The sequence below is a fragment of the Eumetopias jubatus genome, unplaced genomic scaffold, assembly GCF_037043125.1.
Source record: "Eumetopias jubatus isolate StellerSeaLion01/CBP00866 unplaced genomic scaffold, mEumJub1_p1.0 scaffold_9, whole genome shotgun sequence".
NCBI classification, from domain to species: domain Eukaryota; kingdom Metazoa; phylum Chordata; class Mammalia; order Carnivora; family Otariidae; genus Eumetopias; species Eumetopias jubatus.
The window spans coordinates 32,180,099-32,208,058 of record NW_028274815.1 but is presented as its reverse complement, the minus strand read 5'-3'; the positions used below and the strand labels follow the sequence as shown (position 1 = coordinate 32,208,058).

Below are 27,960 nucleotides of genomic sequence, written 5' to 3'. Positions count from 1 at the left end.
TTAAAAGATCTCTACTGGTTTAAGCATATGTATCCCTAGTTCATCTTATTGCCTAAAGTTCAGTTGTAGAATTAGCAGTATATTGAGTGGGAAACCTTGCCTAATTAATCCCACAGACTGTGATCCCTCCTTTTTATTCTGCATTCCCTCAGTACTAATGTATTATTTGTACTTATTTTTCAATTTCTATTTGTTGGTATGTTGCTTAATTAAATATTTTCAGTGAGCAGTATTTTCAAAGAATATTCTTTGAGATGCTAGTCCCATGAGACACTCTAAATAAAAAGTTGGTGGGGGGGGATGTGCAGTGTGGTTAGATATGCTGGAGGAAAACTACATCCTTAATCATATACTCCTAGAAATTTTCAAAGTACATTAGAATATTAAAGACTTTATAAAATTGTGCACTACAGCAATCTGATTGTTTTCTCGGGCTTCCCAAATTAATTAGACCACGAAACCCTTTTATATTTTTGTTTTATGTTAACACACAGTGTTGTATTGGTTTCAGGATAATGATTCAGTGATTCTATACATTCCTCAGTGCTCATCAGGAATCCCCTTTAACTACTTCAGGGGATCCTCACCTACCTCCCTCTGGCAACCATCAATTTGTTCTCTGTATTTAAGTCTTTTTGTTTGTTTGCTTGTTTTTTTGTTCTCTTTTTTTCTTTGTTGTTCATTTGTTTCTTAAATTCCACATATGAGTGAAATCGTGTGGTATTTGTCTTTCTGTCACTGACTTATTTCATCTAGCGTTACACTGTAGGTCCATCCATATTGTTGCAAATGCCAAAATCTCATTCTTTTTTATAGCTGAATAATATTCCATTGTGCATATACACTGCATCTTCTTTATCCATCTATCAGTGGACGCTTGGGCTACTTCCATGATTTGGCTATTGTAAATAATGCTGCAGTAAACATAGGGGTGCATATATCTTTTCAAATTAGTGTTTTTGTATTCCTTGGGTAAATACCTAGTAGCAGAATTACAGGATCACATTTTTAATTTTTCGAGGAACCTCCATATTGTTTTCTATAGTGGCTGTACCAATTTACATTCCCACCAACAGTGCATGAGGGTTCCTTTTTCTCCACATCCTTACCAACACTTGTTATTTCTTGTATTTTTTATTTTAGCCATTTTGATAAGTGGAAGGTGATACCTCATTGTAGTTTTGATTTGATCAGTGATGTTGATCATCTTTTCGTGTGCTCTGTTGGGCGTCTGTATGTCTTCTTTGGAAAAATGTCTATTCAGGTCCTCTGCCCATTTTCTAATTGGATTACTCGTGGGTTTTGGCATTGAGTTGTATAAGTTTTTTAATATATTTTGGATAGTAACCCCTTATTAGATACATCATTTGCAAATATCATCTCCCATTCAATAGGTTGCCTTCTTATTTTTGTTGATTGCTTCCTTCACTGTGCAAAAGCTTTTTATTTTGGTATAGACCCAAAGTTTAATTTTGCTTGTTTCCCCTCCCTGAAGAGACATGTCTTAAAAAACGTTTCTATAGCCAATATCAAAGAAATGAATACCTGTTTTCTTCTAGGAGTTTTATGGTTTCAGGTCTCACATTTAGGTCTTTCATCCATTTTGAATTTATTTTTATGTATGGTGCAAGAAAGTGGTCCATTTTCATTCTTTTGTATGTAGCTGTCCGTTTTTCCTAGCACCATTTGTTGAAGAGACTGTCTTTTACCCATTGCATATTCTTGCTTTCTTTGTTATAGATTAATTGACCATATAAGGTTTTATTTCTGGGCTCTCTGTTCAGTTCTTTTGATCTATATGTCTGTTTTTTTGTGCCAGTGCTGTACTGTTTTGATTACTACAACTTTATAATGTATTTTGAAATCTAGGGTTCTGATACATCCAGCTTTGTTCTTCTATCTCAAGATTGCTTTGGCTCTTTGGGGTCTTGTGTGGTTCCATACAAGTTTTAGTATTATTTGTTCTAGTTCCATGAAAAATGTTAGTGTTTTGATAGGGATTATGTTAAATCTGTAGATTGCTTTGGGTAGTGTGGATATTTTAACAATATTGATTTTCTAATCCATGAGCGTGGAATATCTTTCCATTTGTTTGTGTCATCTGAGTTTCTTTCATCAGTGTTTTACAGATTTTGGAGTGGAGGTCTTTCACCTACTTGGTTAAATTTATTTCTAGATACTTTATTATTTTTGGTGCAGTTGTAAATTGGATTGTTTTCTTAAATTATCTTTCTGCTACTTCATTATTAGCGTATAAAAATGTAACAGTTTTCTGTATATTAATTGTGTATCCTGAGACCTTACTGAATTCATTTATCAGTTCTAGTAGGGTTTTTTTTTTGTTTTTGTTTTGTTTTGTTGTTTTTTGGTGGATTCTCCAACATAAAACCATTTTAAAACAATACATTTCTGGGGCACCTGGGTGGCACAGTTGGTTAAGCATCCGACTCTTGGTTTTGGTTCAGATCGTGATCTCAGGGTCATGAGATTGGCCTGGTGTGAGGCTCTACACTCAGCGTGGAGTCTGCTTGGGATTCTCTCTCCCTCTTCCTTTGCCCCTACCCCACCCGTGTGTGTGCTCTCTTGCTCTCTCTCTTTCTTTCAAATAAATAAGTAAATCTTTAAACCATAATACATTTCTGGAAGTTACTTTGTTCTCTACATTTCACTGACACTGCCTTGGTCCAGGCCCCCCAGCGTATCTTGCTGGGACTACTGTAGCGGCTTCCTGTATGGCCTTTATGCCTTATGGAACTTTCAGTGTAAAAAGTGTGGTTGGTTCCCTATCGACTTTGACTGAAGTCTAAATTCTTTAGCCTCTTTGCAGCTCATCTCAATTTTTAGCAGCCCTGGATATATATAACCTGTTCAGAATTCCACTTTCCTTTTGTTCCAATTTCCCTGGAATTTCTCTTCTATTTCTGCCTTCCCTTTTCATCTGAGAAATTCCTACTTGTCAAAGAGTTTGTTCAAATCTTGGTTTCTCCATCAAGTTTCCCTTGGTTCCTTAGGCTGATCCTTTTACCATGTTCCCTCTCTTTATACTTCCTCATAGAACTTGTCCCATTTTTATTGTCTACCTTGTTTTAGGCTGTGCTCCCCACATAATGGATGTGAGCTCTGAGTAGCTTTGAATTCTCATGCCTAGTAGTGTCTGGCACTTGGACAATAAATGCTTGTTAAAAAAATTAATGGCAAAAATAAGTAAGTTTTCCTTAGAATTCCTATAAATGTCTTATATTTTAAAAGAAGCTTAACTGTAAATTGTATGTAATTACACTAATTTTGGAAACTTAGAATTTTTTAATAAGATTTATTTGTTAGAGAATGAGCACACGAGCAGGGGAAGGAGTAGAAGGAGGAGAGAATCTGGGACCCCTGGGTGGCACAGTTGGTTAAGCAACCAACTCTTGGTTTTGGCTCAGGTCATGATATCAGGGTGTTGACATCAAGCCCCTCTTAGGACTCCATGCTCAGCACGGAATCTGCTAAAGTTTCTCTCACTCTCTCACTCTCTCTCTCTCTCTCTCTCTCTCACTCTCTCCCTCTCTCCCTCTCTCCCTCTCCCCCTTCCTGTGCTTGCTCATGCTCGCTCTCTCTAAAATAAATAAATAAATCTTAAAAAAAGGGGGGGGAGGAGGAGGAGAGAATCTCTAGCAACTCCCCGCTGATCACAGAGCCTCATGCAGGGCTCAGTCCCATGACCCCAAGATCATGACCTGAGACAAAATCAACAGTCGGATGCTTAATGGACTGAACCACCCAGGTGCCCCGGAGACTTAGAATTCTTTAAACTTTAGCTAAATAATTAAGTAAGTGTAAGACTTGAATACTACTGAAACTGAAAAATAATACTCTTTTTTCAATGTGAAGTTTAATTTGCTTTATTAAACAAATTTACAGTTGTTACTTGGGACTATGTAAATATGTTGGCCATATAATCTAAGGAAAGGTAAGTTTACCTCAATTTAAAAAAATTGGGTTCAGATCTATACTGTTATATGTACATGAGTGTATCCATTTCCTAGGGCTGCCAGAGCAAAGCACCACAGACTGCGTGGCTTAAAAACAATAGCACAGCTCTGGAGACTAGAAGTCCAAAATTAGGGTGTCAGCAGAACCATACTCCCTCTCAAGACTTTAGAGCAGAATCCTACCTCTTAGCTTCTGGTGGATCCTAGCAATCCTTGGTAGCTCTTGGCTTGTCAGTGCCATCACTTCATTCCTTGCCTCCATCTTCAAGTGGCTTTCCTCACATCTTCACATTCTTCTCTTACCTCTGCATCCAAGTCTTCTCTTTCTCTTTTTTTTTTTTTGTTACATAAATTAACCCATTTACTATAGGCTAGCAATGTTTCAAGTGGTGGCGCTTCTACTGGTCTTTCAACTCCTTCAGTCTTCTGTGGCTGACTTACTGTGATGGCAGAAGTGGTGTTGTAGGTCCAGGCGCCACCAGCGATGGTTTTCATGCAGGAACCACAATGCCAGATCCCCACAGCTCATCTTTTCATCTTGGTTTTGCCACAGAAGGAGCAAGTGTACTTGGCGTGCTGGCTTATTTCAATCTTCTTCACCATTTTCCTGAGGGAGGCACCATAATGGGTCCCGTATTTACCCATGATTCCGACCTTCTTGGTGTGTTTAGCCATGTCGCCGCAAACTAGGTCTGGGCTAAAAAGACTTTATTTATATATTTGACAGAGAGACACACAGCAAGAGAGGGAACACAAGCAGGGGGAGTGGGAGAGGGAGCAGCAGGCTTCCAGCTGAGCAGGGAGCCTGATGTGGGGCTCGATCCCAAGACCCTGGGATCGTGACCTGAGCCGAAGGCAGATGCCTAACGACTGAGCCACCCAAGCACCCTACCCTGTCCTCTGTCTTACAAAGGTGCTAAGTCAACGGGTGTAGGGCCCACCCTAATCCAATATGACCTCATCTCAACTTGATTATATCTGCAAAGACCTAATTTTCAAATAAGATAACATTTGCAGGTACCAGAGGTTAGGACTTGAACACAGTTCAACCCATTACAATTAGTTTTTTTAAATTATTTTTTATTTTATTTTATTTTATTTTTTTAAGATTTTACTTATTTGAGAGAAAGAATGAGAGAGAGCATGAGAGGGGGGAGGGTCAGAGGGAGAAATAGACTCCCCGCTGAACAGGGAGCCCGATGTGGGACTCGATCCCAGGACTCCAGGATCATGACCTGGGCCAAAGGCAGTTGCTCAACCAACTGAGCCATCCAGGCGCCCTACAATTAGTTTTTGGTATGCTATAGAATTATATTCATTTTTGGTTTTCTGATTTCCAGTATATAATGACTTTCTTAAACCCATATAGTTTTATATTAAGCCAATTTAAGTATCATTTCATTCTGATCTTAGATTTTAAAATTTCATTTTAGTCATAAAAATCTAGTGAAAAGCCAACAGACTTTTGGCAGGATGGACTATAGGCAGGTAAAAACAGACACGAATACAAAATTACTAATTTAATCATCTGAATAAGACTAAATGTATATAATTGGGTTTGGGGTTATCATGTATGCTTTGTCTTAAATGAAAAAATAGAATATTTAACACTTAAAATCTATACCTTTCTTAGGTTTTATTGGTATTAAAAAGTACAAGATTAGCAAAATAATTGAGAGAAAACATGTCCGAGTTTAATTTTAACACATCATAACAACCATGTGTTTTTAAGTAAGATTAAATTGAGGACCAACAGAATAGTAAGTATTGTAGTTGATGTTATTTCATTATAACATTGCAGTATTTATCTTGATCACAAGCTTTATTTTAGAAAATAAGAACACTAACAACTTTAATTTGAAGACTCAGATGGTTAGACTCTTGCTATATGTTAAAATTTAACATTTGGTTGCCTGGCTGGCTCATCTGGTAGAGTATGTGACTCTTGATTTTGGGATTGTAAATTTGAGCCCGATGTTGGGTGTAGAAATTAAAATAAAATATTTAAAAACAAATTAAAAAAACAAAATTTAACAGTAAATTTTCTAATATTCCTAGATTTTTTGCATAGTAGACTGATTTGAAGATTGGCCCTTTTTCCCCTTAAGATCGCAAATACTACAAAAATTGTAGCTGCAAATGTTTAAGTACAGGAATTGTGGAAAAGGATTATAGATAAAAACTTAGAACTGAATGGTACAATGAGTGGAAAATTTAGGATAAAAAATTGAGAAATGTTAAAATTAAGAGATTTTTATCCTCCCAAAATAGTCTTTAAAAAAAAAAATGCTAAACAAGGGGCACCTGGGTGGCTCAGATTGTTAAGTTTCTGCCTTCGGCTCAGGTCATGATTCCAGGGTCCTGGGATCAAGCCCCACATTGGGCTCCCTGCTCAGTGGGGAGCCTGCTTCTCTCTCTCCCTCTGTCCCACCCCCCCCATCGTGTGCACACGTTCTCTCTCTCAAAATAAATAAAATCTTTTAAAAAAAAAAAGAAATCTGCACTACAAACATCTTGTATACATTTGTTAATGGCTTTGGTTTGCTGTTTTTCCAGTTTGGGAGCTGAACAATATCAAACATCTACTCTAGATCATTTTTATCTATTTTTTTTTCATGTTTTGCGTCTGGTTTAACTGCTATATGCTTCAGACCATTTTTTTTTTTCTGCCCATGAGCTGATGACTTAATACCAGCAATAAGAGAAGATTTAGGAAACCTAACTTCTGTCATAAAAATAAGTCCAACAGAGCTCTGTCTAGCTTCCATTCTCTTGAACTAGATTTCTGAATTTAGAAATTCTTATCCAGAAACCATGGACTCAAAGCAGTGAGCTAAATGGTATTATATCTGACTGCAGATGTTAAATATCTGAAGTTAAGAATAGGATAGTGTAATTCAGTAACCATTGTAATAATAAAGCTGACTATTGTGTTACTCTAATTTAAAATTTTAAATCAACTAAACTGTGGGGTGCATTTATAATTTTGGTAATTTTTTCTCTGATAAAAACAGAGAGATGGTTTTAAAAGGTATTTTATTTTCATAAATGAGTGTCAACATCTAACACTTTTTAGGGTTGGTATTCCTGTTTAAGGTTTTAAACTTTCCACACTTCAGATTTTAACTTGCTTTTCCATTATGCTTGCATTTTCTGCCATTTTTATTTCATTTCCTCTCCTGGAACTCCAGTTACATGTATGTTGAACTACTTTGTGTTGTCCCACAGATCTATAAGACTGTTCATTTTTCTTAAATTTTATCCTTCTTTGTTCTTCAAATTAGTAATTTTTATTAATCTGTCAATAGAACTATTAGTTATTATCTTGCTTACTGTAGAATTTCCATTTGGATTTTGCTTTACATTCCACAGACTCCCTGTCTGTCCACTCAGTAAGACCATGTTTTCCTTTAATTCTTTGAACATGATCATAAAAGCTACTTTGAAGCCTTTCTTAAATTCAACATCTGGGCCCACTTGGAGTCATTTTCTATTAACTGACCTTTTTCCCCCTGAACATGGGTCACATTTTCCTGTTGTTTGCTCATTAACAATTCTGGATTCTATTGTGTTGAGGATTGTTGGGGTCCTTGTTTTTGGATTATTGGTTTTTTACTAGGCAGTTAACTTTCCTGAACTCAGCTGCAAATTTGTCTCTTCTATATTGTGAAGCAACCGATATCTCTGTTCACTTTCTAAGATTTCCATATGCTACTTTTTTAGCTGATTCTCTTGGGTCTCCCCTACACATGTATGATTTGGCAGTCAGACAAGTGTTTGGGCAGAGATTGTGTTCAGATTTGGGGGCACAGTCTGTGTGGTTCCTTTATGCCCAGAGATTTCCCCCTTAATTTCCAGCTACTCTGTCAGCTTTAAGCTTTACCCCCTGGCACCTGAAACCAGTAAGGCTTCAGCTTTCTGCTACCTGAGCTGTGTACATTTGGGGAATAAACTCAGTTCTTAAAAAGCCTCAGAACTTATCCATTAGAGTTCTGTCTTTCAAGAATAGATTCCTCTTTGGTCTCTGCCTGCTTTTTTGCCAGGCTTCCTGGGGGTCTTTCCAGGCATGTAAGGGTTTAGTAATCAGCCAGGTACTTGGAGAGAGTTTATTTTCAGATTTTGGGTTTCAGCCCATCTGCAGTTCATTCATTTCCAGATTTCCCCCTTAAATTTCCTCTTAAACTGTGCTCTTTGATCTCTAGCCCGTAGAGGCTCTTTTCCTCTCATTCTTCCCCACTGTATTGCCATGAGAGTTTGGGGAAAGCCTTAATCTCACAAGTGTATACACCTGCGAGTTGTAGCTTTTCAAGAGTAATTGCTGCTGCTGGCTTATGCTTTCTTTTAGATGTTTTCCAGTGCCTACAAATAGTTATTTTTACATTTTGTCCAGATTATGTAATTGTTATCTGTGGGAGGGCTCTCAAGACTTCTTCACTTCACTACCATTACTGGAAATTCTTGCATTTTTATAGCTTTCCTGCAGTATTTGTGATGGCTATGGTGTTTACAGCAGTAGGAGGGGAAACAGTGAAGGGCGAATATTTGCTAATTTCATTCCGAATGGAACTTGATGGGCTTTCCCCTGTTGATCTGCCCTTTTGAGTTTTTTTCCTCTCAGCTATTAATATTCTAAATAGTCTCTAAAAGTATACAAAGGACCCCACTTAATTATCTCAGTAAAACTTGTGACTCCTCAAAAAGCTTTGAGAATTTTGCTTTTATTTCCTAACAGTGAATTATAAGTCATGTTACAATTTACACTTTAAGATTTCATTTTTATATTGGCTAATTTAATACACTGGCTAATTTAAAGATTTTATTTATTTATTTGACAGAGAGAGACAGTGAGAGCAGGAACACAAGCAGGGGGAGTGGGAGAGGGAGAAGCAGGCTTCCCGCTGAGCAGGGAGCCCGATGTGGGACTCGATCCCAGGACCCTGGGATCATGACCTGAGCCGAAGGCAGACGCTTAACGACTGAGCCACCCAGGCACCAAATACACTGGCTAATTTAATAAAGATATTATATAAATTATAATTATGGAAGAACTATACTACTTATACTATAAATTTATACTGTTTATACTACAAATTTATACTGCTTATTCTATTTCCCTTGGGGGAAAATGAGGGTTTAGGCTGATTAAGTAAAAGAAGATCAAATTTTGTTAGTATCATTGACATCACTTACTGGTTGAAATTTTGTGTATTTTAAGAAAATCATCTGCATCTATGAAATCACTACTCATAAAATAACTTTTGAGGGGAAAGGAACTGATTATGAAATGTACTTTCTAACTTAAGGAGTAGTATGAGTAATTGAAGTCTGCAGACAATCTCTAAATCTCATTTTAGTTATGAATTTCATCTTTTTCACCCATACTTTTTAGTTGTGCTGCTACTATAAAAGAATAGTTGAGGGTTATGGCATTTCTTGTCCTCAGCCTTAATGGGATGTGTGAATTATGAGATAGCAGAGTCAGGAGCAGTTGGCTTAATTCGTTGGTTTCTGGAATAATTTGGATAATATTCCATACATTGGTTTACAGGACTAGTAGATTAAATTTACCATTTGACCATGTATTTTCCAGTTTGTAATCTGTTCTTAGCTTCTCATCAAAGAGTATACAGGTAACCATTCCACAGTCAGAATACAATCCCCATCTTTGCTTGTTTTCCCTTCTGTGATAAGCTTTTTATATATACACAATATTTAAGATAAAGACAAATCTTTATTTTATGTCCCAAACCTTAGACAGTTATATATTTCTTGATTGTATATTTTATCATCCTGTGCATTGCAATTTACCTATTTGAATGGAATAGTTTTTATTTGGTGACTATTTTCTTAATAGGTATTTCAAAGTCATATCAGTTTTTTAGGTAGTGTATTGAAAAGGTTCTTGAACTGAGGTCCAGAAATCGTGGGTCACGCCTGCCTCCGCCATCAGGTACATGGCAGTTCTTTCATTTTATATAATCTCATGTTGGAAAAATTAATTTCTAGAAATAAAAACATGAATTCAAAGGTTTTGTGTTTTTTTAAACGAAAGGAAGCCATTCCTATGTGAATTAGTTGAACTCTTTGCCACTGCTTTGTTTCTGTAGCAACAATAAGCCACCCCTTTGAGGGTAGTTAGCTTCAGTTATTCTGTACCAATGCCCAGTTTAAATCAACCATGTTAAGCAAAAATGCTTATAAGAAAGGTCATTACATTGAAATTTATTTTAGATGTTTGAGTAATGCTATGAAGGTAAAAATTGCATTTAAAAATTGCTTCATTAGTAAAGTCTTATGGGTTTGACATAGACTTTGGGTTTGTGGTTTTAAAATATATTAACAGTATTTTTGAGATACTGGTATATTCTGTATATGAAATGCTATAGTTAAATAGTAGATAAATGACCCAGAAGCTTGAAATGTGTTTAGAATAGAAAATCCAATGCATGTCTAAATGGATTTGTTACTTTCATGCTCTTTTTATGTGTGCTAAAACTGTGTTTTTGTATGACTTTAGGTATGTTTGCCTGAATTAATAGTATAAAAAATAAAAAGGTAGAATATGAAGGACCCAATATTCTGCTACCTCTTTGTGCCAGCTCTTTAAGACTAAAAAATTATTTTGTATCCTATTGACTCGAATATTTGAGTGATTACATTGAAACAACTCAGTGCAATAGTTCTCTCTAGTGGTGCTTTTGTTACACCCCATACAACTTTGCCCTTTTTTTTTTTTTTTAAGATTTTATTTATTTATTCAACAGAGGGACAGCAAGAGAGGGAACACAAGCAGGGGGAGTGGGAGAGGGAGAAGCAGGCTTCCCGCTGAGCAGGGATCCGGATGCAGGGCTCCATCCCAGGACTCTGGGATCATGACCTGAGCCAAAGGCAGACGCTTAATGGCTGAGCCACCCAGGCACCCCTGATTTTGCCCTTTCTTAATGAACATTGCTTTCAGTGTGAGATTGCTGCCTTGGAAGCCAAACTCAGTAAGGTTAATGGTAACATTTAGTCCCCCAAAATTCTGCCATGTGAAAGGTAGTTTTAGAATGATAGGGATAGAGAGTATTTTGAGAGCATGCCCAAAGTCCAACCTTCAGCCTACTAGTAATACCCATTAAGTAAAAACCTAATAGCTTTCTTTTATGAACACTTCACCATTGACTTCCTTTAATCTAGCTGGCCATACTGAAGAGCAATACTATGAGTAAATGATATCTGAGTATTTTTTGATATATATAAAAGTTTTTTTATCCTTTGGGAAAAAAACATTTTTCCCCTTTTTTTGCTGGGGGATTATCATGAAACAACACAATTGAGATTAAAAAGTGCAGATTGTGCCTCTTGTTTAAAGTATGGTGAGGTTTTACTATAAGAAATTTGCATAATAAAACAGCATTAAATAGTCATCACAATATGGTATTTACTACTTCTGGAATACCTGAGCATTAAGATACTTTAAGTAAATTATTTTTATAGAATGGTTTAGGCTTTGAGTAAGAAATATGTTTACTTTTCACAAGTCATCAGTACGTGTATGTGTGTATAACTGATCTTTATCAGTTGAAACGGAAAGGAATGTATTGTTGATCTTTAAGGAATATCTCTTAAGAACATAAAATCCCTAAAGTAATAATGAATAATTTGCTCATTGAAAAGTAAACCTTTACAAATTACTTTGAATGTTTTATGGTTTTATTTCTCATGGGTTTTCCTTTATGATAGAGAGTAAGTGTTCTTAAATGTTGCATGAAAACTACTGATACATGTTATTTCTTAACTTTTTCTTTTTGGCAGCCAGAAACAGGTTGAGAAGTTGACTGAATTCTTGTCATTTGTTATAACTCATACCTCAGTTAATTGCTTGCTTGAATTATAGCCACCCGTTGTATTGACAATTTGTAGTTATTGATGACTCAATCCTTATTAAGTACAGACTTTCTGTCTAGCATATATAGTATATTTGCCACTGACAGAAAATATGCTTGAGTTTCACTAACATGTACACTTCTAGTTTTACTCAAAATCTTGACATGTGAATACTGACAAAGTTCATGATACTAATGTTAATTCTGTAGTAGAACTACGAAGAAAACATTAGACTTATACTGTATATCACCATTTACAAAGTACTTTGATTTTTAATAAGAACCCCATTCAGTAGGCAGGGCAGGCATTTTATAAGCCTCATTTGACAGCTGGGAAAAGTGAAACTCAGAAGTCAGATAATCTGTCCCATAGTCACACAGAAGTAGAAGCAAAATTTGGTCCTAGGTTTTGTGTCTTCAAGTTCCTCTCCACTATATTGCATCCTTCCCTGTGTATTTACCTTCCTAATCATCCTCTTGTTAACAATGGTAGTATTGGAATCAGAAACCTAAGACCAAGTTCCATGCTTGAGAAAAAAATCTCACCTGTGTGCTTCCTGCTGTGCAAAATCCTCTGCTGGTTAAGAAGATAATTTATGTCCCTCATTTCTTTTCAGTCATATGCATCTGAGAAACTGCACATTACTGCCTGTCACAAGGTGTGACATCTTTAACATCTTCTGCTTTTTTTTTTTAATGTGGAAAACTTGGTTGCATGTTGATACAGAAAGTAATACATAAAGAAGAAAATGCTTTTTTAAAAGAATATATTTTATGACACATTTAAAAATTTTATTGTGGCAGAAAGAGTTGAATCACTGTTATTTTCATTCTTGAATAAAATGAGCTGCTTATTCTCTTTGTCCAAAACTGTCCTGCGGGTTCAGATTTCTCATTTTGACTTTGCAGCAGTTAGAAGAAAAGAGTGAAGATCAAGAAGACAAGGAATGTTTGAAACAAGCAATAACAGCTTTGCTTAATGTTCAGAGTGGTATGGAAAAAATATGTTCTAAAAGTCTTGCAAAACGAAGACTGAGGTGAATATTTTTACCTTTGTAATAATCCTCCCTTTTACCCTGAATATTCTGGTATAAATTCAGGGATCCCAGTTCCCTCCTCAAGTAAACAATGAAGAAAATAGTTTTAGTGACAAGCTTGGTCTTTCAGAGGAAGTGACATCAAAGCCAAGAGAATTTGTTATTGTTTGAAAAACCTTTCATATTTGTGCATTTTCCTTGCATACTCCCAGACAAGACCTCCTGAGAGTCAACTGGTAAGCTAAAGGAGAGACAGAGAAAAATGTCTTGAGTAGATTTATGTCAACATCATCGTTCTGTCAAAGTAAAATTCGTAGTGTCCTTTATTTTAGGGATTATGTAACTTGAGGTATTAATTCAGATAACATTGCTTCCACTTTCTTAATTATAATATGTGCATGTTTGTTAGCTTTAGGTCTTGTCCACTTAAACATTTCTAAATAATTTTTTAAGTCTTTTAAACTTTTTTTCACTATATTGGCTACTTTTTAATATTTGTCATTCTAAATATTTAGTAGCCAAGGTAGAAATAATCATTCCATAGCTAAATTTATAGAGTAGAATTTTGTCAATAGTCATTGTTCTTTTTAGAGCACTAAAAAAAGTCTCTACTGTGTTGCTGTAGTTCCTAAAATGGTACAGTACTGTAACACTAATATATTTGGAGAATTAGTGAAAACCTTTTCAGTGCAACTTTTTAAAATGTACTTTTACATTGTCCTTTATTTACATGAATTCTAGATTGTCTTTCGTCTGTGCACTAATAATGTTTTTTTTACTTTATCCCAGTGAATCTGCATGTCGGTTTTATAGTCAGCAAATGAAGGGGAAACAACTAGCAATCAAGAAAATGAACGAGATTCAAAAGAATATTGATGGTTGGGAGGGAAAGGACATTGGACAGTGTTGCAATGAATTTATAATGGAAGGAACTCTTACACGTGTAGGAGCCAAACATGAGAGACACATATTTCTCTTTGATGGCTTAATGATTTGCTGTAAATCAAATCATGGGCAGCCAAGACTTCCTGGTGCTAGCAATGCAGAATATCGTCTTAAAGAAAAGTTTTTCATGCGAAAGGTACAAATTAATGACAAAGATGACACCAGTGAGTACAAGCATGCTTTTGAAATAATTTTAAAAGATGAAAATAGTGTTATATTTTCTGCCAAGTCAGCTGAAGAGAAAAACAACTGGATGGCAGCATTGATATCTTTACAGTACCGGAGTACACTGGAAAGGATGCTTGATGTGACGATGCTGCAGGAAGAGAAGGAGGAGCAGATGAGGCTCCCTAGTGCTGATGTTTATAGATTTGCAGAGCCTGACTCTGAAGAGAATATAATATTTGAAGAAAACATGCAGCCCAAGGCTGGAATTCCAATTATCAAAGCAGGAACTGTTATTAAACTTATAGAGAGGCTCACATACCATATGTATGCAGGTAAGAAATAAAGAGTTGCCTGTCACTTTTATTTTCCTGCTTCCAGCTACTTTTCTTTGCTGCACAGGTCATTGTGCCTAAAATAGAAAGCAAACTAACAACAAAAGATCCTCCGCATTATTCCGAGTTCATTTTCCTTTGCCTAAAAATACTGCCATTTATACTTTTTCTACCACAGTTACATATTACTTTTAACTTTACAACCAGAATTACAAATGAGAAAATAAAATCACTTGGCTGAATTTACCCAATTAGTGGCAGAAACAAAATTAAAAGTAGTGGTAAATCATCATTGTTTGGGTCTAACAACCTTTACCTCTTATTCTTTTTTTCTTTCTTCTCTTTTCATTACTGAGATTATAAAGTCAGTAAAAATTTTAGTATACGTTCATCACCAAAATTGTGCTGGTAGTACAAATATGCACAGCATTGTTTTTTCTTAATTCCTATTCCTAAAACTTAATTTAAGTTTAGCAATCCTGAAAGTCATTAAAGTTTTCAGTATTTGTTTGCATTTTACAACCAATGTCATTTAAAAAAAGTTTTACCTTAGCAGGGCAGTTTTTAGAGACAAACATACAGACTACTTAGGAAGATCAGTAGAGGCCGAATCAAATGTAATGTTTGAGAGTTAAGGAACAAACATAATGGTTCTTTTTTTAAAGTAATTTTATTTCTTCTAGTAAAGTAACCCATGATAATCCAGTGTTCCTCAACCTTCAACTTCTCTACACACTAGAAAGCTTGGAAATTGGACAATACTGTAGCATATGGTATAGTGGAAAGAGCACCAAATCTGGATTTACACCCCACTCTATCACAGTTCCTTAAGGTCCCAGAATCTCAGTTTCCATCTCAAAAATCAACAGTGCAACAGTAACCTTAGAATGTTATTGGAAAGAATAGATGAACTACAACATGCGAAAACTCTTTGTAAATCTAAATGTAAACTTACTTTCAAAGAATGTTTTTTATTACAAAGACATATAAACTCAAACATAATTCTTATAACATAAACGCTGTTCTTAAGTAGTTGAACGTGAAAGTTAACCTCCATCCCAAACTTCTTGCTTAAATATATTCCTATTTCTAGATGTGTGTTTCTGAAGGAGGTCGATTTTTTTGTTTGTTTTTTTCATTTTTTTAAAGTCCTCTAAATAGGTTCTCAGTTCTCTCTGGAAGCTGTTCTGGCGCCAGTTAAATTAAACTTTTAAAGATACCCATTAACTAATCCACTGTAAGAAAGATGAATAGCATTTGATAATGTTGATCTGTTCGATTTGTTAAATGTCCAGTCAGAACTACTTAAATGGCCTGGAAACTATCAGGTCCTCTTTGCAAAAAAGTAAAATCAAGTTAGAATATTTTTATCAGTGATATCAAAGCACCTTTATGAATATAATGTTTCATTATCCCCACATATCTCTGGAATAAATAAGCCAGGGTTTCGTTTTGTTTTTAATTTTTATTTGGCCTCTAATTGGTAGTTCTTTTGCTAGCCTTTTCCACAGTAAAATATTAGTGTTTTCCATAGGCTATTAAAAGCAGTTTGGGTTCTCTAAACAGATTCCATTTGGTAGTAGCAGGCAGTATCTGAAACATGTTGAAGATAGTGTAAGAAGACTAGTCTGGGATTCCAATTTTACTGTTGATTTTTCACCTAGAAACTTCTGCAGTCAGTGTATTCATTTTACTGACTCAAAAATGAAAAAACAAAGCACAGGAAAGTTAAATAAGCTGCCTAGGATTTTACATGAAAAAGAAATAGATTATTCTGGTATCTTTTTTACATATAAAACTTTTTGAGAGGTACAATTATCAGTAATTAATATGACCAACCTATTTTGTGATCGTCATCAACTTCTGTATACTCTTTAAGATCTAGAATACAACTACAAAAATGTTCATTAAATTCCTCGAATTTGTGGTTGCAAAATGCTTATTTCTTTGCTAGATTGCTCTTCTTTCTTAGCTCAGATTGCTCTTCTTGCCACATTATTCTGATTTTTAAGGGTCTTAGAAGATTCACTGATTTCTTTAGCGTAAGCATTCTAAACCGTTCATCCTTTTAAATTAAATACCTTTGTTTTGAGTTCTTAAGACTGTTTAGAGTAAAATTGATCCTTGGATTTTTATCTACATAAAACAAAAGTTTTACTGTTTTGTTTTTTTTTTTCCTGTAGAGCAGTGTAAGTGGAAAGTGCTAAAGAAGACTCACTAGTGTTTACTATCACACATCAGTAGTATTGGACTTGGAAAGCATTTTCAGATTCCAAATTTTTTAATATAATTGTTTCTGTAAAACTTGATTGTTGATGATAAAGGTTTTTTTTTTAACTGCTTGCTGCATTTCACAGAACTAACTTATTAGTAAGCAGTTGCAGAACTACAATTAAATATTTTCTGGGAACTGTGCTTTTTATTTTTTCAATGAGGACACTTTAAAATAAAACTTGAACAAGCATAGCTGAGTTTTTCATGGAGTCTCTGGAGTTGTTCTCCTTAATGTACACGATGCTAGCCTAGTCTGTAGAATAGTACTTTTGCCATGATGTCTTACTAATTACTTTTGATAGTTGCTCTTATTTAGATTAACTTTTAGCTTTTGAATAGAATGGTATTTTAAATGGTTTTACTTCTAGTTAGTATAAAACACTGAAATTTCTAGATTTATAGGACTTTGCAAAGTTAAGGGTATTCACATTTAAATTGACAAGATTGTTTTACTTTTTTAAAAAATTTAAAGTTTTTCAAAAATTCCTTTCATTAATTTCTTAAGGAATAAAATGCCAGTTTTAGAAATGTTGTGGCCAAGTTTTTTTTTTACATTTTTCTTTTCTATCTTCTTTTGAAGCTTAATTGAATATTTTAACATAGGTCATTAAGGTATATTACTGATGTAACTGGAATACACAAGCAGCTTTCATGAGTTGTGGTTCACAATACCTACAAATTAGTATTAATTACTAGTTTATTTGGGCTCTTCTGTAAGGTCTGTCACTGAACGTGTTACTGGCAATATGGAATGTGTTTTTAATAGATCATCTATGAACTCGTAAAACATGAAAGCAATTATTTTTTAAGACCTCTTCCAGCTCAAATGTACTTTGAGTCCTTACTACAATAATAACAGATCAAGTTGCCATTTATTTTTAGAATTATTGGTTTGCTCTTTTTGCGGTAGTGGGGGAAGCGGTTCAGTTGGTTGATAGATACTTTTATTGGAGAACATTCATTGCAAAATGGGCTGAAATAAAGGCTAAAATTTAACTTGCACATTTTTATTATGTTGTACAGAATTATAATAAAAGACATTGGCTGTAATATATGAGAAAATTTAATATCCACTAAGCACCACTTACAGACATTTTTTTAGGTTATGGATTGTTCAGAAATTGTCATAAAAACAGAAGAAAAACTGGTTTAACCTTACTTAATTCAGACTTCACTGTGGCTTTAGCCAACTTGATCCCTCAAGTGTTTTTAACAATAATTTTGAAACAGAGCTATAGATTTGCAGCGTTAACCAACATTACCAATCCCTCAACTAATACACAAAAACCCAAGGCCCCTGAAAGTTATATGATTTTCCAGAAATCATACCAATTAATTACAGAATGAGGACTAAAACTTAGGTTTCTTGATTCTTAATAGACTGTACTTTTCACCATGTTACAGTGCCTCATGTAAGGCAAATTTTTTTCATTATTAAAATATATTTTTTATTATGTGTATCAAATAATAAAAATAAAGAGAATTTTTTGGTTGGTTTGAATTGCCAGTAATATAAATGGCTTGTTCCTTATTGGGCAAACACAGGTTTACTATGAAGATTTAAGCAGAGTAATTTTTTTCTCTTACTGAAATAGGTAATAATAAACTTCCATTTTAATGCATAGATTTTAGTATACAGTTAGATATTGGGCATCATAATTTTAATTTTCAACAAAACCCAGTCTACTGGTGGTGTTTGTAAAGGAAAGCTTTCTGGGAGAAAAAGTTAAATTTAGGTAAATTAGAAAATGATTAACTGTCACTTAAAAAAAAAGATTGCAACAGGGTCTTATGTGGAATCTGATTTATAGCTTGTCTTTCAGATCCAGTATTTCTGGACATAGACTAATTTGCTAACTGCATCAGAACTTTGGCATCCATTTCAAATGCTGGAGAGGGGACAGTATCTAGTCAGGTCATTCTGAATCTGGCAAGAATATGAAGAGACTTTCCTTACCTACCTTAAGAGGACCACAAAGCAATATACAAAAAGAAGAAGAGATGAGAGTAGGAATTTTACTTCTGTTTCAGAGTTACAGGAAGGAAATAAAGTACAAATTAATTATTGAGACTTAAAAGATGAGTCAAGAAATATTTGGTAATGGTGTGTCTGGTTTGATAGTCTTATTTTAGAGAAATGAGGTGTCCTTGAGGCAGGGAAAATTCAGAGCTGATATTATATGCAAATACAAGCTTTTCATATTGAAGTGTGGGAAAAAGGTGTTTCCCATGTGTGGTGAACTCTTTTCTAGAAAATGGTATTGAAAAAAAATGTTAACCGGTTGATAGTTTTCTTTTTATTGCTATTTTACGCCCTCAGAAAATCCTCAAAAACCTGCATTAGCTTTCTTTTGAGTGTGTGGCCTCTATAAATTCAGTTTGTGTGTCTTAACTTTTAAAAAAATCTTTTGAACAATTTTTGATCTATAGGGCAGTGCTCTTCTATTTTTAAACTCTCTGATAATTTTTTTTAAGTGTTGTGCGTCAGCATAGCGTCTGTTTCCTTTTTTAAGGAATTCAAGAGTGATTGTTTATAAATCCTTGTTGAGAAGCTTATTGTTTCTTGTGGCTTTTTAAATGGCTGTATTAAAGGGAGAATTATCACATGAACAGACATCCTGATTAACTGGTTCACTATGGGAGTGGGGGAGGGGCATTCTTGACATAAATAACTCCATGTAACAAATATTTCATGAATTTTCATTGACCTTGCCAAATAAAATGTCAAGTGTCAATCAAAATAGGTACCTAAGAAAAAAAGATTGAATTATCACCTCAAAGTTAGCATGCTGTCTTCTGAACATTAACCTAGATATATTTTGAGTTCCTAAGATTTGGAAGAATTGTGCAGAGAAGTATTATCAAAGAACAGTTGTCAAGTGAAGGAGACAACGCAGCAGAAAAAAGTCACTGCAGCTGCTGTTCGAAATAACCTGGAGCAGGGATTTGATGGGAGAGTTGGCAGCTATTTGTATGGAGGGAAGGGAGCAGAGCAGCTAGTGAGCTTGGTGGCAATCTTCGTGCAGGGATTTGAGAATCTGGTAGAAATAATAACGAAGAAAAACCACAGGGAAGCTTTTATCATTGCTCATATTGAAATTCCCGTGGGGTTATGTTCGAGAAAGAGGTTTGTGGAATTTACATCCACAAGCAAGTGATAAACAGAAAGAGAAGGAGACTCTCAAAATAGCCAATTTTCGTGTTCTCCACAAATATTCATGCTTCTGTTCTAAAACCAAAGCACCCTGGCTTTTGTATTTTTACGTGTTTGCCTTCCATCTGTCTCTGAAACATCATTTTATGATACAGGTAGATAACTGCTGCCCCACAACCAGCAGAGCCAGGGTAACACTCAGCCTTTACCATTGCCTGAGAGATGTAAGTAGCTAGTGCTTTGTTTTCTCACAAAATTAGGTAATCTGTGCTTATTGGTGAGTATTTTCAAAATACTGAATTATCTTAGTCCTTAACATCATCCATAAGATAAAGGTTTCCAGGGGTTAGTGTGACATAGTACATGTGAGAATCACTGAAGGGGGGAAATTAATAGAGATAAAAATAGCTTCTGGAATATGTACACTTTTTTGTGTAAAATTTCAAATACAAATGTTATGGCCTCAAATACAGATGTTATGTTTTCATTCATTAGCGGTTTTGCACCACTTGAGACTAAAAGTGGAGTCTAAATCAATATAAGCCTGGGAATATATGCAGCCTGTAAGATATTTTCTGAAGGTCCTTACACTTTGGCCAAGTTTTCTTGGTTTATTTTTAGCTTCTGCTGGTTTTTTTTCCTTTTGTCAAGACTGCTCTTATTTCTAATCAAGCTAAAAACAAACTTGAATCACATTAGAATTTAGGACAACAGTGATGACTGTGGGAGTGTTTATTACACTGCCCGCTTCACAAACTCCTCTTCTGAATACAGTGTACAGGAAGGTACAGCTGCTACTTCCTAAAATCTGGAAGAAGGCTTGACAAGAATTACAGAATCATAATTAGACTGCCGATTTTTCAATGACTTTCTAGTGCCGGTAACCGTATTAGCAGTTTGCAGCTATGTTCGGAATTAATCATTTATTACAGTTTCTGTAATGATTACATAACTCATGGAATTGTTCTTTGTATTTATATGTCACAGCTGTGGAAACCTGAAGGGATCCTTTAATCCAGAGAGGTTATGTGATACAGTAGAAAAAAGCATAAAACTAGGAATCACACAGTCTAGCTTCTCGTTCCATCTCTGCCACTCTACTGTGTGACCTTGGATAAGTCTTAGCTCCCCCTCTCATGTAGAAAGGAAAAACATCCTCAGCACCACCCCCTTCACAGCAGTCATGTGGAATCAATTATGTGAGTGCCCTTTGAGAACGTGACATAACAGAGATCAGGAATTGATAGGATCCCCGTGTGACTGATGTGGCACCGAGGCATGCCATGACTTTCCCAGCATTGTCATCAGTTACTAAGGTGCCGAAGTGACCAGACGTTTTGGTTGAAGATGAAAAGACCATTCTGAAGTAGTTTGCCTTTAAAAATAGGCCGTTTTCTTAAAAAAAAAATTCACTTAAGAACTTGCTTTTATTCTGTTTTTCAATTTAAAAGTACCTTTGATATCCCACAACTTTTTAGCCTAACTTAGGTGGCATCTGAGGAGAAATGGATCTGAATATTGATTTTAGACTTTTAGACCGAAATAAACTTTTCCTTTGAAAAGAGGAGGGGCCAGTCTAAATTTAGAATACAGCTCAGGGATACTTGGAACCTTCTCTACTAAGGGCCTGGGCTCGCTCTCCCTCAGTGACAGCTCAGCATCTCTACAGTGACCACTGCTTTTGCTTCCTAGACATGATATTTTGAGTAGCCTCACCTTACAAATAGATTTGCAGAACAGGAAGTAGATTCTTGAAAGGGAAGATTGTGATGAAATCGATATAAATCTCTGTTTTTAAAATCTTGTACAGCCTTCTGTTCTAAAATCTTTTCTTCTGGATGAGACATTAGTCTTTAACGTTTGAGGAACTCTGTAACTGAAGACAAACAATAAGATACCAACAGAGAGGAAATTACTAAAGGATTGTATATATTTAAATTACTTTTATCAGTAACCCACTAGACTTGGAAAGTAAAAGGAGAAGAGGGGCATTTAAAACCAGTATATTTTTATTCTGTGAATTTTCTTTAACTTAAAAAAGCATTATAAATTCAAGGTTGTCTGATATTTAAGTCAATTCATTATCTTGATGACCACATAAACCAATAGATTAGAAATAGATTTTTATGATAAATCCATGCATTTGCTTTGGGGGAGGTTGTTTAATATATTATCATTTTATGTTAAGGCTAAATTTAGCATGGTTCTTAATCAGACAGAATCAGCCTAAGTAGAAATTTCCCAAACAAATTAACTGTGATTCTTGGTAAATCCTATGCTAATAAAAGACACTGTACTCACAAAGGATCCCCAGTGTGAAGCCTAACAAAAATAAAGGTACTTGCTACTCTCAACGAATTCATCATTAAATTAGAGCTTACCAGTCCATAATGTAAAATAGGAAAAGGATGCTCCCAATAAAAAAGTTAATGAATTCTCCCCTCCTTCTTTTTAATGACTTAGAACTAAATGTGGACCTTGGTGAAATTGGAGTCATAGAAGGGAGTGATTTTTTTTTCCCCATTGTGGGAAGATGTCTCTTCCCCCTGTTTATGCAGAAGATGACAGCCCCACTCTCCTGTGCTGATGACAGCAGCCTTTCTCCACAACTTGGGGGAAAAGTGTCAAGGAGAGACTGGAGTAGGCCAGGCCTGGGGAAGTGATCACATTCGGGCAGCCTCCTGGTCTACTTCAGGGAGCTGTGAATGAAAAGTAGGTCCTCTCATGGAAGGGGTCGGAGACTGAACTCTTAGTGTGACTACTTGAAATAAAAGGAATTAAGTTGTGAATAGAACCAAATCCGCATTCTCACACATTTAGTAGTTTTAATAACTTACAGGTATTTGTAAGCTTCTTTTAGCAGTTTTAAGACTTCTGGCGAATAAAATCATAGAGAAACTGTATTTAGCTTAATCTACAGAGTTATAAGATCCAATTTCTAGTTGTATGCTCTCTTAACGTGATTTAAAGGAATCTAGGTAACATCCTAGATAAACTAGTCTGGATGTTAGAAAAAGTAATGGGGGTTATTGCTGTGGCCTTTTTCTTCACGAGGGAGATAGAAACCAACTGGAGATGTTTTGAGATCCAGGTAGCAGGTGGGAGCTTGTTTCCATGCTCTTTGCCTTTCTTCCCTGTGCATTCCTGTGGCCGATGAGGACTTTAGTAAGTTCAACTAGTCAGAGTGCACAGAGGTCAAGAAATAAGTGATACAGAATCTTGGTAACAATGGTTTTGCCACTAATTTAGGAAGCACTCAAGCTAGCAGTTTGTTTTAAAATCCAAAGCATTCTATGTGGTCAATACATTTTGGGAATTTTAAAATTGACTGTTTCATCTCTTTTGAAAATGTTAGTAGCTTTAATCATGCTGAATCAAAGATTTTAATAAGATAATTTTCCTTTTTCTTCTTAGATCCCAATTTTGTTCGGACATTTCTTACAACATACAGATCCTTTTGTAAACCTCAAGAACTACTGAGTCTTATAATAGAAAGGTCTGTTAATGTAAAATGTTTAAATTTCTTTTTTTTTTTAAAGAGAATGAGCCAAGATCCTATATGTTTCTCAGAAATAAATTGTATGAGCTTTAAATTGTAGTTCATGAGTACCTTTTAAAGAAATAACATCTTTATAATAATCTTTTAGTTTTGATGATTAAAGTACAAAATAAGCATTCTTTTTTACACGGAAACCCAGTACTTGAAATTTCAAATTTATAGAATTAGTCAAGTTAAAGAACTATATAAAAATGTATAATTTAAGTTCTGAAATTTTAAATTTTGATGATTTAGGTGTTCTAAACAGAACTTTTCAAATATATCACATGTTGAAGAAAATGGAGCTTATCAGTGAACAAATACCATAATCAAGAGAAGTGTTTCAGCCACCCAAGGAACAGTCAACTCTTTAAGGATTACCCTAAAAAGTGTTATGTTAGCTGATTCCGAGTGATTACAGAAGCCAAAAATGAACAGCAGTCCCATAACTTTATAATCACATTTATTTTTAGACTTTGCATGTATTTTTAATCCTTTATTATGTTTCTTGTTTTTTTATATTGGCAAGTATTAATTTCTTTTTTAAAAATTAAAATAAGATCATTAACCTCTATATTATAGAAGCCTTGCCGTCACTGATGCATACGTCTGTCTGTAGTAATTTTCATGGTGCCCTGTGGACTGTGCTGACTAGCGAAAGGGGTGTAGTTTTCTGTTTGTATAATTTGATGTTACTAGTATTTTCATTAGTTTGTTCTGTTTTCTGTTAGGTTTGAAATCCCAGAGCCTGAGCCAACAGAAGCTGACCGCATAGCTATAGAGAACGGAGATCAGCCCTTGAGTGCAGAACTAAAAAGGTTTAGAAAAGAGTACATACAGCCTGTGCAGCTGCGGTAAGCAGTAACGAAATAGCTGACGTGATGAAGTCTGCCTTGAACTTCTGTTTCAGAGTTGAAGCAAATAAGGATCTTTCCCAAGCAAGCAGGAGGTAGCAAGTAAAACGAGTGAAATAAAGAGCAATTATCAGAAATTATTGTATAAGTCTTAATTAACATAGAATTTTGAAAGTGGTAAGCCACTTATAAAATTATTTTGTATGTTTTAATTTATACACTTCATCATGGTAAACGCTTATGTGTGAGTTCCCATGTAATTCAGTTATTTTTTTGTGTTAATGCCATAGAGTATTAAATGTATGTCGGCATTGGGTAGAGCACCACTTCTATGATTTTGAAAGGGATGCAGATCTTTTGCAGCGAATGGAAGAATTTATTGGAACAGTGAGAGGTATGGTTTTTTTAAGTGCTTAGTTTTATATGTAATAAAAGTACCAATATGGTGACTATCAACTGATGTCATTATTCAGTGTCGTTAAGAGTTGTTTATGACAGTGGCAGCACAGCCATTTGAAAAAGCTGAAAATTTTCATCAAAGGACATTTTGACCTACAGATTGCTCAGTAATCACCCTGTTGACCCAAATGTATTTTCATTTAGTAAATCAGCATAGTGATTATTTTGGAATTGGATAGAAAAAGTCTTGATTTATGCTGTTTTTCCACTTATCTGAAGGTATGTGTATCAGAGGACAGTTAGGAACTGGTGTACCATCAGAACACCACTTCTGGAGACGGGCTGGGCCCCAGTTAGGGGAATAGAGCATGTATCAGAGAGGCCGCAGAGCAGATTGGATTGAAAGCCAAGAAACAAGAGTTCAGTTCTGAACACTGCCACTCACCAGATACATGACTCTGGGCAAAACCACTTTGATTCTGTAGACTCCAGTTTCCTCATAAGTAACATAAGGAGCAAGACTCAATGATGCCAAAGTTTCCCCTTGAGTTTTAAAGCTTCTATGATCATATAGGTCTAAGAATGTCCTAGACAAACTTGTTTCTAATGTCCAAAAGTGTACTCTAAATGAGAATCAGAAAATAAAGGGTTAAATAAGAGTACTTTCATGCATAGTACAAAACAGAGCCACATCAGAAACGCACACTAACACGAAGGAATCGATCCTCTGGTACCGTTTGGTTCGTAAGATGCAATGTTAATTAGATTAACAGTGAATGTGTATAGTCTATCCTTATAAATCCCATGTATGCCAGATACATCTTTTTTATGGAGGATTATAAAATAATATTTTGAACTGTTAGGAACAATAGAGGTGAAAAATCTATGAATAAATTACTTTCTAATTTTATTTTGAAAGGATGTAGAAGAATATGTACCAGACTATTAACAGTAGTTACCCATGTGAAGAAGAATGAGATTGGGATAGGGAACAGGGATGTGGTAAAGGGGAACTTCCATTTTTTTATTCTTATCATTTGAACTTTGTAATAGCAAAGTATATTTAAGTATCACTTATCTGATTTTAAAATATTTTAAAAGGATAAAATGTCGAGTGAAAAGTATTTAAATGTTATTTAAAATGTAATGTATTTCAGGTAAAGCAATGAAAAAATGGGTTGAATCCATCACTAAAATAATCCAAAGGAAAAAAATTGCAAGAGACAATGGACCAGGTCATAATATTACATTTCAGAGTTCACCTCCCACAGTTGAGTGGCATATAAGCAGGCCTGGGCACATAGAGACTTTTGACCTGCTCACCTTACACCCAATAGAAATTGCTCGACAACTCACTTTACTTGAATCAGATCTATATCGGTATGTAATTTGACATTCAAGCTGAAAAATCATTTCAAAGGAGTTAATTTTTTAAATGAAATACTGGTTTCTGCCTTATAGGAATGTTATAAGACCTAAATGAGCTAGTACATGAAGTGTGTAGTAATAAAGCCTTGATGCATAGAAGGCCTCCCCTTCTTTCACTCCCTGATCCCCTTGCCCTGCCTGGATTTATAGCTTCTCTCTGTCTGCAGTCACTCCTAGCTGGTAAAGCTAAGTGCAGATCCTGGCTTTACCAATTGCTGGCTTGGTATCCTTGAGCAACTTTAGCCTTCTTGTTTAACTTTTACCACTCTGTCCCTTAGCTTCCTCAGGATTAAAATGGGGCTAATAATAGTACCTATTCCTGAGGCTGTTGTGAGATTGAAAATAGGCAGTATATATACAGTGCTTAGCAAATTGCCCAAAACAAGGTCAGGGCTCAGTAAGTTAGCTGTTGCCCCTGTAGTTGTGAACTTAAGTCATGGACAGTCATAGCCTTTTTGAATTTTTCTACATTGACATAACTACTGTCTCAGAAAGTCCATTTCTCATTTTAATTGGGGACTGTTTAGAAGTTAGAATTGCAAACTATTTTTTTAATAACTAATGAAAAAAATTGTAGATCTCCATCCACTCCAAAGATCCTCACTATTCTCAAAAACTAATGTTAGAATCTATTTATTTCCCAAGATCTTTCTGTGATAGGGTTTTCCCCCCTCCTGTAGGGGGAAAAAAAACAAAAAGATTTATGAATTGCAGTGATTACTATATCCTCGATGAACTGATCATTATAACAGATATCATTATTTAAAAGAACTATCCCGAATTACATTGCCACCCTAATTCATTAAATACTATTTATAGTGCTGAGAAAGTTATTATGAAAAAATCCCAATGTTGCCAAAAGCACAATGCTACTATAAGGTGATAAGTACATAGGTACATGCATAAAAATATGTCTTTGGTCTATAGAAAAATACCCATAATTGTAAAATTTTGTTATACCTTGTTTTCATAAACCTTTCTGTTGGTGTAAAAAGAAGGCTTAGCTTTAGTTAAGGTTAGTTTTATTTACCTCATTTACTTAAGAAAACAGCGTGCTAGAGGGAAAAGTGTCATGTAGAATTATGTCTTGATTTTAGAGCTGTACAGCCATCAGAATTAGTTGGAAGTGTGTGGACAAAAGAAGACAAAGAAATTAATTCTCCTAATCTTCTAAAAATGATCCGGCATACCACTAATCTCACTCTGTGGTTTGAGAAGTAAGTATTACTGACATTCTTAGATTTCATAGCAGTCAGCTGTTACGATTTTAAATGCAGTTCTATTTTTATGTCTCATGTTCTTTTTTGTTCCTCTGTTCCTCCTTTCTTTTGCACTGAGTGAATAGTTTCCTAATGTAACATTTTTATTTCATTAATGATTATTTGAGGGTTTGTTTAGTGAAAGCTTTAAAGCTTACCATCTACATCAGAATCCGCTTCAGATTTATACTAGTTTAATTCAAGAAATAGATATAAATGTTCCTCCTATAGAGCTCTATTCCCTGTCTCCCTTTTTTGTGGTATTATTATAATGTGTATTACATATAATAATGATGCAGATCTAATAATACATTGTAACAGTTGTTGCTTTACCATTTGTTATTATTTCCTTAGCCCATTACAGCTTTGCTCTCACCCACCTCCTCTGTGTAGTTATTGGCAATATATTACATATAGGTCCCATATATTACTTATAGGTCCAACATTACATTACATCACATCCACATTATTTTATACAGTTGCTTTTTAAATCAGTTAAGAGAAGCAGTGAGAACAAAATATGCACTTACAGTGTCTTCTATAATCACAGATTTACTGTTAGCAGTGCTCTTTGTTTTTGTGGATTTGTGTTGCCATCTGGGGCTCCTCGCCGTCAGCCCAAAGAACCTCCTTCAGTATTTCTTGTATGGTGGGTTTGCTAGCAACAGATTCTCTGTTTTTGTTTATCTGGGAAAGTCTTTATTTTGCCTTCATCTTTGAACAATAGCTC

The 27,960-nt window shown here is 35.1% G+C and overlaps 1 protein-coding gene and 1 pseudogene across 5 annotated transcripts in view; one reads left to right on the top strand and one right to left on the bottom strand.

Moving 5' to 3' along the window:
* Positions 1-27,960, top strand: part of SOS1 (SOS Ras/Rac guanine nucleotide exchange factor 1) — a 140,404-nt gene that overhangs the window by 87,259 nt on the left and 25,185 nt on the right. For all 5 annotated transcript variants that reach the window (XR_003611441.2, XM_028117269.2, XM_028117268.2 and 2 more), the window contains exons 9-15: positions 12,752-12,879; positions 13,669-14,324; positions 23,167-23,248; positions 24,022-24,144; positions 24,435-24,538; positions 25,701-25,923; positions 27,069-27,188. Coding sequence is in view for 4 of the 5 variants with exons in the window: in XM_028117269.2 (XP_027973070.1) it covers positions 12,752-12,879; positions 13,669-14,324; positions 23,167-23,248; positions 24,022-24,144; positions 24,435-24,538; positions 25,701-25,923; positions 27,069-27,188 (1,436 nt within the window). In the remaining variant the exon portion in view is untranslated. The remainder of the gene's footprint in view (positions 1-12,751; positions 12,880-13,668; positions 14,325-23,166; positions 23,249-24,021; positions 24,145-24,434; positions 24,539-25,700; positions 25,924-27,068; positions 27,189-27,960) is intronic.
* LOC114219701 (large ribosomal subunit protein eL43 pseudogene) lies at positions 4,373-4,649 on the bottom strand (annotated as a pseudogene).